Source organism: Leucoraja erinacea, chromosome 10 (genome assembly GCF_028641065.1).
Source record: "Leucoraja erinacea ecotype New England chromosome 10, Leri_hhj_1, whole genome shotgun sequence".
NCBI classification, from domain to species: domain Eukaryota; kingdom Metazoa; phylum Chordata; class Chondrichthyes; order Rajiformes; family Rajidae; genus Leucoraja; species Leucoraja erinaceus.
The window spans coordinates 45,074,498-45,089,967 of record NC_073386.1 but is presented as its reverse complement, the minus strand read 5'-3'; the positions used below and the strand labels follow the sequence as shown (position 1 = coordinate 45,089,967).

General features: G+C 41.2%; 1 protein-coding gene across 1 annotated transcript in view; it reads right to left on the bottom strand.

The window, feature by feature from the left end:
* The window catches only part of dock7 (dedicator of cytokinesis 7), a 134,540-nt gene that overhangs the window by 50,208 nt on the left and 68,862 nt on the right, over positions 1 to 15,470 (bottom strand). The window contains 5 exon segments of the mRNA XM_055642095.1: positions 1,844 to 1,939; positions 2,807 to 2,893; positions 8,631 to 8,720; positions 11,721 to 11,896; positions 14,010 to 14,174. Of these exon segments, the coding sequence (XP_055498070.1) occupies positions 1,844 to 1,939; positions 2,807 to 2,893; positions 8,631 to 8,720; positions 11,721 to 11,896; positions 14,010 to 14,174 (614 nt within the window).

Sequence of the window (15,470 nt, the reverse complement as noted above, 5' to 3'; positions counted from 1 at the left end):
TAATTGGGATGAGACAATGTGGTGTTTGATTGACAATATGGACGTAAAAGGCTGAGTGGCCTATTTCTGTGCTGTACAACGTTCACTGACTTCCCACTACATTTACGTTTTTCAAATTTTCAATTGGAACAAGTCAAGAGTGTTTTTTTGTCATATGTCCCAGATAGAACAATCAAACTCTTACTTGCTGCAGCACAACAGAAAATGTAAACATAATACACTGTAAACAATATAATAAACAAGTGAAAAATAAGTTCAGTGTGTATATATGCACATACTCACAAGTACACACATATCACACACATACATACACACACAAACAATAGTAGTACAATAATAATGCTAGTCTATTGTAGTTCAGAGCTTATTTGAGGTTTAAGTGTTTAATAGCCTGATGGCTGTAAGGAAGAAGCTGTTCCTGAACCTGGACTTTACAGTTTTCAGGCTCCTGTACCTTCTTCCCGATGGCAGGGGTGAAATGAGTGTGTGGCCGGGATGGTGTGGGTCTCTGATGATGCTGGCTGCCTTTTTGAGGCAGCGACTCCGATAAATCCCTTTGATGGTGGGGAGGTGGGGATGGACTGGGCAGTGTTCACACCGTTTTGCAGTCTTTTCCGCTCCTGGGCGTTCAAGTTGCCAAACCAGTCAATATGCTCTCTACTGTACTTAAGAAGGAAAATCAAAGGTACACAAAAATGCTGGAGAAACTCAGTGGGTGCAGTTGCATCTAAGGAGCGAAGGAAATAGGCAACGTTTCGGGTCTGAAGAAGGGTTTCGGCCCGAAACGTTGCCTATTTCCTTCGCTCCTTAGATGCTGCTGCACCTGCTGAGTTTCTCCAGCATTTTTGCGTACCTTCCTGCTCTCTACTGTACGCCTGTAGAAGTTCAAGAGAATCCTCTCTGACAGACCGAATCCCTGTAATCTTCTCAAGAAGTAGAGGCATTGATGTGCTTTATTTATAATTGCATCAGTGTGCTGGGTCCAGGGAAGATCTATGGAAATATGCACGCCCAGGAATTTGAAGCTTTTGACTGTCTCCACCACTCTCTCCACCATTGATATAAACAGGATTGTGGGTCTTCGTCATCCTTTCTCTCCAAAAGTCCACAATCAGTTCATTGGTTTTACTGATGTTGAGAGCCAGATTATTGTGCTGGCATCATTTGGTCAATCGGTCGATCTCACTTCTACACTCTGACTCATCACCATCTATAATTCGTCCAACAATGGGGCTGTCGTCGGTAAACTTGAAGATGGAGTTCGCACTGTGTCTGGCTACACAGTCATGAGAGTGTAGAGTGAGTAGAGCAGGGGGCTGAGCACGCAGCCTTGAGGTGTTCCCGTACTGATTGTTAATGAGGATGAAGTGTTTCTGCCAATTCGAACAGACTGTGGTCTGTGGATGAGGAAGTCGAGGATCCAATTGCAGAGGGATGCGCTGAGACCCAGTTCCGTGAGCTTGGTAACCAGCTTGGAGGAGATGATGCTATAAACACCAGCCTGACATAAGTGTTTTTATTGTCCAAGTGGTCCTGTGCGGAGTGGCGAGCCAGTGAGATCGCATCCTCCGTTGACCTGTTGTGACGGTAGGCGAACTGTAGTGGGTCGAGGTTCTTGTTGAGGTAGGAGTTGATGAAAACATGAAAGCGGCTTACAAATGAGAACATTCTGGTTAAGGTAAGGGAAAGAGGAATAGGTTCATTCAAGTTTCAGATATCTTTAAAATCCAGAACAACATTCTCGTTTACTTCAATTGAGAATGAACTCTTCAATAATCGTCAATAGAATTTGGGTTTTAAAACTTTTAACCAGTGTTTCAGAGATCTTGTCTGGTTTACTCACCATTAATTCAAAGAAGAACCAAGCTTGATGGATGGCAGTTTCACGCACACTCCCACTGCTCACAACCCATTGTAGGGCCAGCTCCTCATGCAATAGCTGTGTTACACAAGTCACACAACACAGTAAGCATTAAAACTTATTCCAACATGATACTTTAAAAATAAAGAATAAGATATTAATGCTGCCAGATCTCAACCATTTACAAAGAGATGATGACTATTATGTGAGCTTTTCCTGGTTTAACATTTTTGGAAGAAATGTCTATGTTTGTATATGTACAATATCCAGAATCTATTTGTAAAATATTCAAGTATTAAGTTGTAGCTTTATCAGAGAAATAGGAGATCCAACACTGTTTTTTAATCAATATTCATGCTTGAGAGAAGGAGTGGGTTAAGGTAGGAGGGAATTCCATTATAAATGGTAATCCCGCATTGCAGAGAATTATATTTAATTATTATTAATTTTGTAAACATTTTGATAGTCCCTACCACCAATTTAAATCGCTCGGGAATCAAATGAACAGCCACTGCTGTAACTGTGAAAGTTCAACGTCAGAGAAATGTTGTCGCTGTTAATAATTAATTGTGTCCTACAAATGTTTATTTATTCAGGTTATGTCCCAATATTAATAACAAGCTCTAATATGGGGTTATTTAAATGTATATCAGTCTGATTCATCTTTTTGTCTGCAATTCTGTATGAACTGAATCTATTTCAAGTTGGTTGATTTTTGTAACACTCGTGCATTCCAATTAGGTATTGGGTAACACATAAACTGGGTACGATCAATATAGTCCACAGATTCTGCAACTAATTCTCCCACAAAGCCCAACTTGATCTCGGTCTGAATTGCAATCTATTAAATCTGAGAAAGTAGAGCTGGAGGCCATATTTAAGATTTCCTGAGATATATTTATCCAACATTCCTTATGTGGCCCACACAACAGTACCATCCACTACCTTCTTAGTTGGCAATCGTCCCGTTAACGTTTGTAAGAAACTTGTACTCTCGGTATGCGATGACATGCGATTACTTCGATCCATGGCCTATGGAATGGAATGAATGTTGGTAACAGATTGGTGATGGAAGAGGTGGCACAAACGAATGTATTAATTTAAACAGACAAGAGTTGGAAGCATAGAATGGCTGCAATCAAATAACACACAAAAGAAAATGATTGTAATTTCTCGTCCATAAGATGGGTTATACTTTTACTCATTCCTGAAACTGAAATGACAGCAGATCAAGGGCATGATTTGTGCCTTAAGTCCTTACAAGAATGTTTTTAATTGAAAATTTTAATTATTTCTTATGGGAGATGGAAAGTTAAGACACAGTATTTCATACATTTTCCACCAATATACAACTAAACATTAATTCATCGTGTTCTTTGCATTTACTGGATTGATGATACATTGTACCTTCCCATCATACTTAAAAAGTAAACTCTCTCCCTGATACTTAATTATCATTTTCTGAATACATTTTAATCACTCCAACTGCTTTAAGTTGATGATTTTTTTGTCAGAAAATTAAAGAAAACAGGCTAGTCTTATGATGCAGAGAAGGAGTAGCATTGGAGAGAACAAAGGGAACCAGGACAAGGGGTCACAGCTTAAGGATAAGGGGGAAATCCTTTAAAACCGAGATGAGAAGAACTTTTTTCACACAGAGAGTGGTGAATATCTGGAACTCTCTGCCACAGAGGGTAGTTGAGGCCAGTTCATTGGCTATATTTAAGAGGGAGTTAGATGTGGCCCTTGTGGCTAAGGGGATTAGGGGGTATGGAGAGAAGGCAGGTACGGGATACTGAGTTGGATGATCAGCCATGATCATATTGAATGGCGGTGCAGGCTCGAAGGGCCGAATGGCCTACTCATGCACCTAATTTCTATGTTTCTATGTTTCTATGAATGCCACACAAATCCAGGTCACATTATATATAGGAGAGGATGGTGTATGCCTGTTAATCTCGACTGGGCTCCACTGGGCTGAAGTACATGCTGCATCCATCCTTTTATCTCTTCTCTTCCTTCCATCCAGTCAATCCAAACTGACCTTCCAGGCAAAGCAGCGATTCACTTGTAGTTCTTTCAGCCAAGTGCACTGTATTTGCTGCACATGATATGATCTCCACTACACTGGAGAAACCAAATGCTGTTAGGCGATTGTTTTGCAGAGCACCAGTTAGTCAGCGGGGAACTATATTAAGCTCCCTCTTGCCTGCCATCTTAACTCTTCATCCCACTCGCACTCTGACCCATCTGTCTCTGGCTTCCTGCACTGTTGAATTGATATACACAAAGTAAGGTTGAGGAATAGCACCTCATCTTCCGTCTGGGCCTGTTACTGTTTTCTAGACTCAATATCAAACTCAATGACTTCAGTGAACTCACTTTCTGCTGTAGATAACCTGTAATATAAACTCAGTTCTCTCTCTCCATCTAACCTGCTGAGCATTTCCCACAACTCTGTCTTTCCCATCGGATTCTCCCTCTAACTGCATCGTCTTGTCAGATATATGCCCTTTATCCTCATCGCTTCCTCACCCTCTGCAACTTAAAGCAAACCTATTTTCTCTTTTTCACCTATACCTACTCTGTTCAGTCCGCCTAACCTACCTGATCTCCCGGTTCCTCAGCACTTTAACTACCCCTCCCATTCCCAATGTGACCTTTCTGTCCTGGGCCTCCTCCATTGTCATAGTGAGGCCCAGTGCAAATTGGAGGAACAGCACCTCATATTTTGTTTGGGTAGCTTACACCTCAGCGGTATGAACATTGACTTCTCTAACTTCAAGTAGCCCTTGCTTTCCCCTCTCTCTCTATATCCCCTCCCCATTCTCCCACCAGTCTTACTCTGACTACATTTTATCTCTGTACCGCCCACCCACTCCCGACATCAGTCTGAAGAAGGGTCTCGACCCGAAACGTCACCCATTCCTTCTCTCCAGAAATGCTGCCTGTCCCGCTGAGTTACTCCAGCATTTTGTGTCTACCTTCTCTTTTCCAACTTCATAAGATCATAAGTGATAGGAGCAGAATTAGGCCATTCTTCCCATCAAGTCTACTCCATCATTCAATCATGGTCGATCTATCTCTCCCTCCTAACCCCAATCTCCTGGCTTGTCCCCATAACCTCCGACACCCATACTAATCAAGAAATGCTGAGAGAACTAATCAAGAAGTTCTGACAAAGGTCTTCAACCTGAAACATTAACTTTCTCTTTCGAAGATGCTGCCCAACCTCTAGATGACTAATATATTAAATAGAAAATAGGAGCAGGGGCCATTTGGTCCTCCGAGCCTGTATCACCATTCATTGTGATCATGGCTGATCATCCACAATCAGTAACCCATGCCTGCCTTCTCCCCATATCCCTTGATTCCACTCGCCCATAGAGCTCCATCTAACTCTCGTTTAAATTCATCGATTGAATTGGCCTCTACTGCCTTCTGTGACAGAGAATGCCACAAATTCACAACTCTGGGTGAAAAAGTTTTTTTCTCATCTCAGTTTTAAATGCCCCCCCCCCCCCCCCCCCTCGCCACCTTTCCACATTCTCCACAAATTAGGACAAGTTTGTATTCTTATATTTCCAGTTCTGATGAAAAGTCATCTGAGATATTAAATGTTTCTCTCTCCATGAATGTTGCCTAACCTACTGAGCATTTTCAGCATCACTATCCATAACTTACAAACTTTTCTCTTCCTCCTAAATACCTTGATCCAAACCAGAAGTTCAAAACTGTAATGTTTTTGCCTGCTCAGTCTTCTTCTTAGCAGGAACATCATATTCAGAAAGTCATTTTATGTTAAGCAGAATCAGCCTGAGATTATAAGATTTCTGGATGCAAAAGGAATCAAAAGATATGGAGAGAAAGTAGAAATGTAATCCCATTGAATGGTAAATGAGGCTTAACAGGTTAAATGGCCTCCTTTTGTTCCTATTTCTGAAATCATTATGCCCTGTGATCTTCATGGTTTTGAAACCCAAGGTTAGTACTATCAAATCATTACATTCAATTTTATTCATTCTGATCCTCTTTAAGGATTCCCAATGAAAACTATGTAAATCGATTTTCTTTGCTTAAGAATAATTATCTGGATGCTTTTCTAAACACTATTCAAATATCCAATGAAGATAAGTTAAAAATGTGAAAATACCATGCAGCCAATTTTGAAAAACGTTATTTTACACATGAACCTCCACAATCATTTGGTACTGAGGTATTTTCTACCACAATTCCTAAGTACTGGTTTAATCATGACAAAGTGCTTTTTAATGATTTTTTTAAAAGTTTTTAAATTTAGAGATACAGCGCGGAAACAGGCCCTTTCGGCCCACCGAGTCCGTGCCGACCAGCGATCTCCGCACATTAACACTATCCTATACCCACTAGGGACAATTTTTACATTTACCAGGCCAATTAACCTACATTCTGTACGTCTTTGGAGTGTGGGAGGAAACCGAAGATCTCGAAGAAAACCCACACAGGTCACAGGGAGAACGTACAAACTCCGTACAGTCAGCACCCATAGTCAGGATCGAACCCGGGTCTCTGGCGCTGCATTCGCTGTAAGGCAGCAACTCTACCGCTGGGCCACCGTGCCGCCCGACTATGTAACACATGCAATGATCAGACTCTGAATTTTATAAATTAATAAAATGAACATGGAAAGTAACTTAAGGGATTCAGTTTTTATTTTCAGACAAGCTTCTTGACTATCCATTCTCTCACTGTTAAAGCAATGTCCAATGTTCACATACCAAGTGGTCTAGTCACATAGGAGATTGGGGCTGTTGATATACAACCCACACTCCCTCCCACACTCAGTTATGAACATATCTTTTCATCTTTAGCTCCATTCCAAGGTCACATGTAGCCTCCATTGATGAAAAAAAAAAACAGGCGACTTGCAGACACTATTTGACCACGGCCAAAAGGCAATGTTTTTTCTGAAATTATTTATGTTAGTGCTATAAGTATTTTCTAAACTGGAGAAGAGGTATATATTTAAACACTGCAGTCGCAATACACTTTAAAAAAATGCAAAGATGCTGGATATTGTGATAAAATAAGTCATGCCGTTTCTGTGACTTTTCCTTTAAAGATGGTAATGGATGGCAAATGTATATGCTGCATAAGCCAGAGTTTAATATCCTTCAGTTGAAATGATGTAACCATACAATTACTCTGTTCTTTCAAGCTTGCATTATGTAAGGTGATTACACTTTGAGCTGCACATTTCCACACTGGAGTAATGGTGATCGCTTTTATCACTAGTGTGGCAACATTTAGAAAAAAATCAATTAATTCCAACAAGAGTGTTGCACTCCATTAAACAGAGTTAGTTTTGAGATCACTTTCCTGACAGGCCCACTGACCGGTAAAGTACAGTAAATAAGTTGAGAGGTAGCAACATGAGAACTTTCAGCAATTGAATGACCATAAATCGAAGAAAACCCACACAGGTCACAGGGAGAACGTACAAACTCCGTACAGACAGCACCCATAGTCAGGATCGAACCCGGGTCTCCGGCGCTGCATTCGCTGTAAGGCAGCAACTCTACCGCTGGGCCACCGTGCCGCCCGACTATGTAACACATGCAATGATCAGACTCTGAATTTTATAAATTAATAAAATGAACATGGAAAGTAACTTAAGGGATTCAGTTTTTATTTTCAGACAAGCTTCTTGACTATCCATTCTCTCAATGTTAAAGCAATGTCCAATGTCCACATACCAAGTGGTCTAGTCACATAGGAGATTGGGGCTGTTGATATACAACCCACACTCCCTCCCACACTCAGTTATGAATATATCTTTTCATCTTTAGCTCCATTCCAAGGTCACATGTAGCCTCCATTGATGAAAAAAAAAACAGGCAACTTGCAGACACTATTTGACCACGGCCAAAAGGCAATGTTTTTTCTGAAATTATTTATGTTAGTGCTATAAGTATTTTCTAAACTGGAAAAGAGGTATATATTTAAACAGTGCAGTCACAATACACTTTAAAAAAATGCAAAGATGCAGGATATTGCGATAAAATAAGTCATGCCGTTTCTGTGACTTTTCCTTTAAAGATGGTAATGGATGGCAAATGTATATGCTGCATAAGCCAGAGTTTAATATCCTTCAGTTGAAATGATGTAACCATACAATTACTCTGTTCTTTCAAGCTTGCATTATGTAAGGTGATTACACTTTGAGCTGCACATTTCCACACTGGAGTAATGGTGATCGCTTTTATCACTAGTGTGGCAACATTTAGAAAAAAATCAATTAATTCCAACAAGAGTGTTGCACTCCATTAAACAGAGTTAGTTTTGAGATCACTTTCCTGACACCCACTGACCGGTAAAAGTACAGTAAATAAGTTGAGAGGCATTAGCAACATGAGAACTTTCAGCAATTGAATGACCATAAATAAATTATTTTACTAAATATACAATGAATCATAACTTATTCCAGAATTCATTTATGATTGTTACTCAACCTATAACCATAAATTTATAACTATGAAAATACATATATTTGAAACACATGCAATGATGTCTTGATGCACTATGTACTTCATGCATTTTTATTGCATGCACAGGCACTTAAGCATAAAGCTATGGAAAATGGACAAAAGAAAAAATTAGACGCACGCACTATTGAAATGCAAAGGTATTGTTCAAAGTACACAAAATAATAAAATGGAAGGAAGTTTAAAAGAAAAATCAAGCTGCAAAATAATATCCTAAAAAAAGATGTATTAGCATCTGAAACCACCTGCATTACTTCAGAGCTTGATCTGGGGGGGCTTCTCCATGGGACAGTTGGGCCACCAGCATTAACCCAGGAATTGGAACGATCTAGTCCCTGAGCAGGTGAACGAAGCAGAGGGAAAAGCGAATTTTTAAGTATTTAGCTGGATATTCCCTAAATTCCTCCAAAAGCATACAATTTACAAGGAAATTAACTTGGAAGAAGTCCATCGTAGATTAACCAGAGTAATGATATAGCTTTCTCCCAAACTTCTCATTAATTACTCAAGATTTTCATTGTTTCTGTATCTCACCGTACTTGTACATACGACAATAAACCAGACCTGACGACCATTTCTGCCGTAGGATTCTACAATAAATGGGAAATCCTCCAATTTGCACAGACACCTTTTATTTTGAGCATGGAAGTTAAAGGGAGTACAGTACGAGAGAAACAAAGCAGAATAACATATTATCCTGCTCTGATGTCCATGCATATACACTTTCCAGTTTGGGCCACTGAAAATAATCAGCAGGAATGCACTGATTTTGACCCACTTCCCCACAAAAAGTGACAAAAAGCTAATTACATTTAACGAGAAGGTAATTCAATACGGAATACCAATCGAATTTTCCAGATTTACATGCCTTGAAACTAGCCAACTGCTAACGACCTGGCCCACTAGGGTAGATGTAGGAGAACTTCATAATTGAAATAAGCAGAAGAATGAAATTGCAAAAGCAACAGGAGCATCAGAAAAATAATATTATTTTGCAAAGCCTTTTAAGTATTTAAATCTCAATTAAGTTAGATTAACACTGCAGATGATTTTATCCATAGTTAAGAAGGTTAAAAATGCAAAATTTATTTACTTAATCCAAACTTTAGAATTAGAGAGACAGAAAAGTATGTCAAATACAAATTATTATTCACGGTGAAAATACAAGATAAAACAGAAAATGCTGGAAATACACAACAAATCAGACAGCAGTAACAGAGCTAACATTTCATGTTGATCTCCTCCCTATCACATATATCCCTTTCGTCTTCTCTGCAACTTAAATCTTACTTCATTTCTATTTTTTCCCCCGATCGGATGGGAGTTTGTTGACCTGAATGATTAAGCCTGTCCCAAAGATGGACGCAAAATGGTAGAGTAACTCACAGGCAGCATCTCTGGAGAGAAGGAATGGGTGACATTTCAGGTCGAGACCATTCTTCAGCGGGTGTAAACCAGCATCTGCAATTGTTTCCTGTGCATAACAATTCCTTCCTATGCATAACAGAGGGTCTGAAGAAAGGTCTCGATCTGAAACATCACCCATTCCTGCTCTCCTGAGAGGCTGCCTGGCCCACTGAGTTATTCCAGCATTTTGTGTCTATCTTCAATAATAATAATAATAAATTTTATTTATGGGCGCCTTTCAAGAGTCTCAAGGACACCTTACAAAAATTTAGCAGGTAGAGGAAAAACATGTAAGGGGAATGAAATAAATAGTAGAGACATGACTAGTACACAAAGTAAAGACAGAATTCAATTCAAAACACAATATGAGGCAATTAATGCACAGATGAAAAGGAAGGGGGACGTGGGGCTAAGGATAGGCAGAGGTGAAGAGATGGGTCTTGAGGCGGGACTGGAAGATGGTGAGGGACACGGAATTGCGGATCAGTTGGGGGAGGGAGTTCCAGAGCCTGGGAGCAGCCCTGGAGAAGGCTCTGTCCCCAAAACTGCGGAGGTTGGACTTGTGGATGGAGAGGAGACCGGCTGATGTGGATCTGAGGAACCGTGAGGGTTGGTAGGGGGAGAGGTGGTCAGTGAGATATGGGGGGGCCAGATGGTGGAGGGCTTTGTAGGTGAGGATCAGGATTTGGTAGGTAATCCGGTGGGAGATGGGAAGCCAGTGAAGTTGTTTGAGGACTGGAGTGATGTGATGCCAGGATTTGGTATGGGTGATGAGTCGGGCGGCTGCGTTCTGGACCAGTTGGAGTCGGTTGATGTAGGTGGAGCTGATGCCAAGGAGAAGTGAGTTGCAATAGTCCAGTCGGGAGGAGATGAAGGCATGGATGAGTCTTTCAGCAGCGGGAGGTGTGAGAGACGGTCTGAGTTTGGCGATGTTGCGGAGATGAAAGAAGGAGGTTTTAATGACATGGCGGATGTGAGGCTCAAGGGAGAGGGTGGAATCAAAGATCACGCCAAGGTTGCGGGCCTGGGGAGATGGGGAGACAGTGGTGCCGTCGATGGTGAGAGTGGGGTTATTGATTTTGCTGAGTGTGGCTTTGGAGCCTATGAGGAGGAATTCTGTCTTATCGCTGTTGAGTTTGAGGAAGTTATGTTGCATCCAGGTTTTTATAGCTGACAAACAGGAGTTGATATGGGAGAGGGGGGGGGGGGGGTTGTGGGGGGATTTGGTGCCGAGGTAGATCTGGGTGTCATCGGCGTAACAGTGGAAGTCCAGGTTGAAGTGGCGGAGTATCTGACCAAGGGGGAGGATGTAGATGATGAAGAGGAGGGGGCCGAGTACGGAGCCTTGGGGAACGCCTTGAGTGACTGTGGCTGTAGCAGAGGTGTGGTTGTGGAGAGAGATGAAGTGGGATCTGTTGGAAAGGTAGGAACGGAGCCAGCTGAGTGCAGAGCCTTCAATGCCGAGGTCTTTGAGTCTGGTGAGCAGGATGTTATGGTTCACTGTATCGAAGGCTGCGCTCAGGTCGAGGAGGATGAGGATGTTGAGGGAACCAGTGTCAGCAGAGGTGAGGAGGTCGTTGAAGACTTTGAGGAGAGCAGTTTCTGTGCTATGGAGGGGGCGAAAGCCAGATTGGAGCCACAATGTAAACCAGCATCTGCAGTTCCTTCCTACACATTAAGTCTGTCCCAATCTCCCCACAGATGCTGCTTGACCTATTGAGTATTTCCAGAATTACAGGATACAGAATTAAATATCCAGGATATTTAAACGGGTAACTTTATCACCAACCCACCTTCTAATTATTAATTTTGTTTTACCACACTGGAAAGAACTCATCAAGTGAAATAATAATTCAGTTTCAACACTACAAAATGTTTAACTCCTCTTAATACTTATCAATGTCTATGGAGTGAAATAAACTGTTTACCTTGCTGCCAATAATTGTCCTTACTTCATCATCTGGTGAGGCTGGAGTACCTGAGATGTCTGGGTTGCTGTTGCTGAGACTCCTGGACCGACTGAGGCTCAGGCTGGCCAGCCTTGCTGCTGAACGGGCCATTGTAGCATAATGCATAGATCCCCCCAACATACAGCCACCAGGCCCTGCCGCAAGGATTCAAACATGAGCAATGTGTACAGATGCCTAAATTCAGATGAACTACAAGATGAGACATTTAAATAAGCACATCAATATGCAGGGAATGGATGGATACGGTTCACATGTAAGCAGAAAAGATTAATTTAACTTGACATCATGTTCGGCAGAGAGTGTGGGCCAAAGGCCTGTTCCTGTGCTGTACTGTTCTATGTTTTTTTGCAACAAAAGTAAATATTTTGTGTGCTTAATTACTTGCTTATCTACATGCTAACTTTCAGTGATTTGTGTACAAGGCCACCAGGTCCTTCCTTACACAAACAATTTTCAATCTCTCATCACTTGAAAATACTCTATTTTTCTATATGGTACATTTTTCTATATACATTTTACATATTTCACACTTATCTATATTATATTTTATCTTCCCTGCCTTTGCCTGCTCACTTATCTCCTTTGCTGTCTCTCTGCATCCTTCCGCCAAACAGCTTTGATTTATCTGCACATTGGGATATATTGCACCTTGTCCCTTTATCTAAATCATTGACCTAGATGGTTAACAAATTAATTTCTAACATTGGTTCCTGTATCAGTTATAACTTTCAATTTATTCCTACACTGTTTTCTGTCTGTTAACCAATCCCTAATCCATACCAATATATTAACCCTAAAGTTAATATATTAACCCTAATGGTATGTTATTAAAGGCCTTCTGAAAATCCATATACATATCAACTAGTTCATCCTTGTTTACTCTGTAAAATGAATTTCAAAATTAAGCCAGAAATCAGGAAAACAACCCTTCACAAGTACCCTTTGACTTCTTTCCCCAAAGCAATTTTGACTCCAATTGGTCAACTCACCTTAGATTCCATGCACTCTAACCGTACAGACTAGCCGACCATGCAGGACTGTGTCAAAGACCTCGATAAAGTCCACATGGACAATGCCCACTGCCCTGTCCTCGTCAATCCTCTTGGGGACCTCTTCAAAAATACCTTATCAGCTTTGCGAGACTTGATTTCCCACGCATAAAGCCACACTGACTATCCCTAAACAGCCGTGCTGATAGATCCCGTCTCTAAGAATTTACTCTGTAGTGGCCATTTGGCCTGTTTTGAATGTCATTGAGGTTGGCATGTGCCTTTAAATTTTAGACTGCCCATTATACTGTGGGTGGGATTTATGGCGTGTTTTTGGGCGTGTTTGGAGCTTAGATGCTTGCGCAGAAGTTTAGTTTTTAGGTTAGTTTGGAGAGACCATGGGGAAGGTTAACCCTTCTACCATGTGAGATTGTGCGGGGTCCATGGGAGATCTAAAGGAGATCATGCCAGATCTTGCCAGTGTTACGGAGACACAAGGATTTACTAACATCTAAAGTAATAAGCTGGAGTTCGAAGAATATTGTAGTAACGAGTCGGAAGAAACTTGGATGTATCTTACTGTTTTCTATCAATAATAAAGCATTTATTCATCAAAAGTGTGTTTTGAAGATATATCTGAGAAGAAGCTCTGAAGGTCTCTGTGAGTGAGCTTGCATGCGTTTAGAAGACACCCCCTTCAACCATTCTCATCCAAATAGCGGCTAGGGTGCTAATTACCTGAAAGATTTGAAAATCTGCCACTACACCCTCAAATAACCGTTCATCAGATTCATCTTCCAAATTCTAATCTGCCTCTTTCTGCTCCATGACACTCTCCCCTGCCATCCCAGTTTAAACCCTCCCAAGTAGCATTAGCAAATCTTCCTCCCAGGATATTGGTCCCCTTCCAATTCACGTGCACTTCTTCCCTCTTGTGCAACTCACCTCTGCCCCGGAAGAGATCCCAATGATCAATGAAGACCTGTCCTTCTATTCCTGCCCTCATTAGCACATGGCACTGGGAATAATCCAGAGATTACCACATACAAGGTCTTACTTTTTAACATCTTTCCTAACTCCCTATATTCACTCCGCAGAACCTTACTCCTTTCCCAACCCATGTTGTTCGTAAAGATGCACACAACGACTTCGGGCTGCTCACCCTCCCACTGCTTTGCAGACTGTAGACTGGTGTATATTTTCATAAACTAATCTGAATTTGTCGCGGAATCTGAAGAAAGAGAGATTTTACTCTGACCTGGTGACGTCGGGGTTGACTCTGTGCTTGGAAGACGGAAAACATAGTAAATGTAGGATGCCAACAAATTGTTTCTGCCATGCTGGTCCTGGCTTGTTTCTAAATTCTTGTGCAATCTGTTCACAATGGATGTCATTGCCTCAAAAGATGGTTGTCCCATGTTCACTGAAACCAAAAATATGGCATACAATTGTTTACAATCACTGTTGCAATTTAATCTTTAGTTCTTCAGGCAAAGTCAGGGAGGCAGTGGAATAGAGAAATAAAGTGGTTGGCAAAAGGGACCTCTGAGTCTCCCCTGCAGTGAACTTGCCCTTCTTCCAATCTCATGTTCTGTACTTAGTGTTCCCAATGTGATCTCCTCTACAGTGGAGAAACTAAACACTGTTTGGGTAACTACTCTGCAAAGCACCTGTTGCCCACCATTATAATTCAGCATCCCACGCTCGCTCTGATCTATCTGCGGCCTCCTGCAGTGAAGTCCAATGTAAGCAGGAACAGTATCTCGGTTTCCGACTGAGCACATTATAATCTTTGGACCCAATGATGATTCTATAATTCATATAACTTGCTTTCCCCATCTGTATCAAAAGGGATCATTTGTGTTTTAAGTTATCCATTTGTAACATTAGCTCACCTTTTCTCCCGCAATTAGCAGAGTCTGACCTGCTAATGGGTGCATCCTACGGCTCTGCATTTCATATCTTTTTGTCTACCTTTGTCTCTATTCCCACTCTCTAATGCCCTCATTTCAGATTTTGTTCCTTGTTTTTCTCTCTAGAACTGCCTCCATTAATCCATTGACCAAATGACCTCTACATCTTGTCCCAATGGCAACCATTTTGTGTACTATCAAAGATATTCTCATGCTTCCCTGTAATTTAGGAGTGAATAAGCATGATCCATGCTTCAGATCTTTGCTGTGTTATCTGATGATCCATCACAAAGAAGATATTTCTACCTCCATGCACAGCCTGGCTCTGGCCCTTTTACCGTTTAAATCTCAAATCTATTTTAGATTATCCACAAACACAACTATTCCAATTACATTATGGCTGGCTGTCCATCTCATACTCTCCCTAAATGCATTAAGAACTTTAATCTCTTTCACCCAAACCACACCATGCTCCAGAAATATTTTAAAATTTATCCACATAAATTTCCCAACTTGTAATAACCTTTCTGACATTTGTCCTGCAGGCACTGGTTTGTGGTGATGCCCGCACACAAACACTTCATGCCAGAGGCTTTAATGGCATCCAATCTTGAATATTAGGTATTAACAAGCTATTAGAATAACATCCATTCAAACATAAGCACATGCCCTCCCATCAGCGGTCTTTGCTTAGTGACCAGAGCAGGTCCCAAACATTTATCCTTCTGCCTGCCTTATTTTAACTGTAGTAAACCTAATACTGATGTGGCCAGGATATCTAAGCCAGTGTACAACTAGGATCAAAT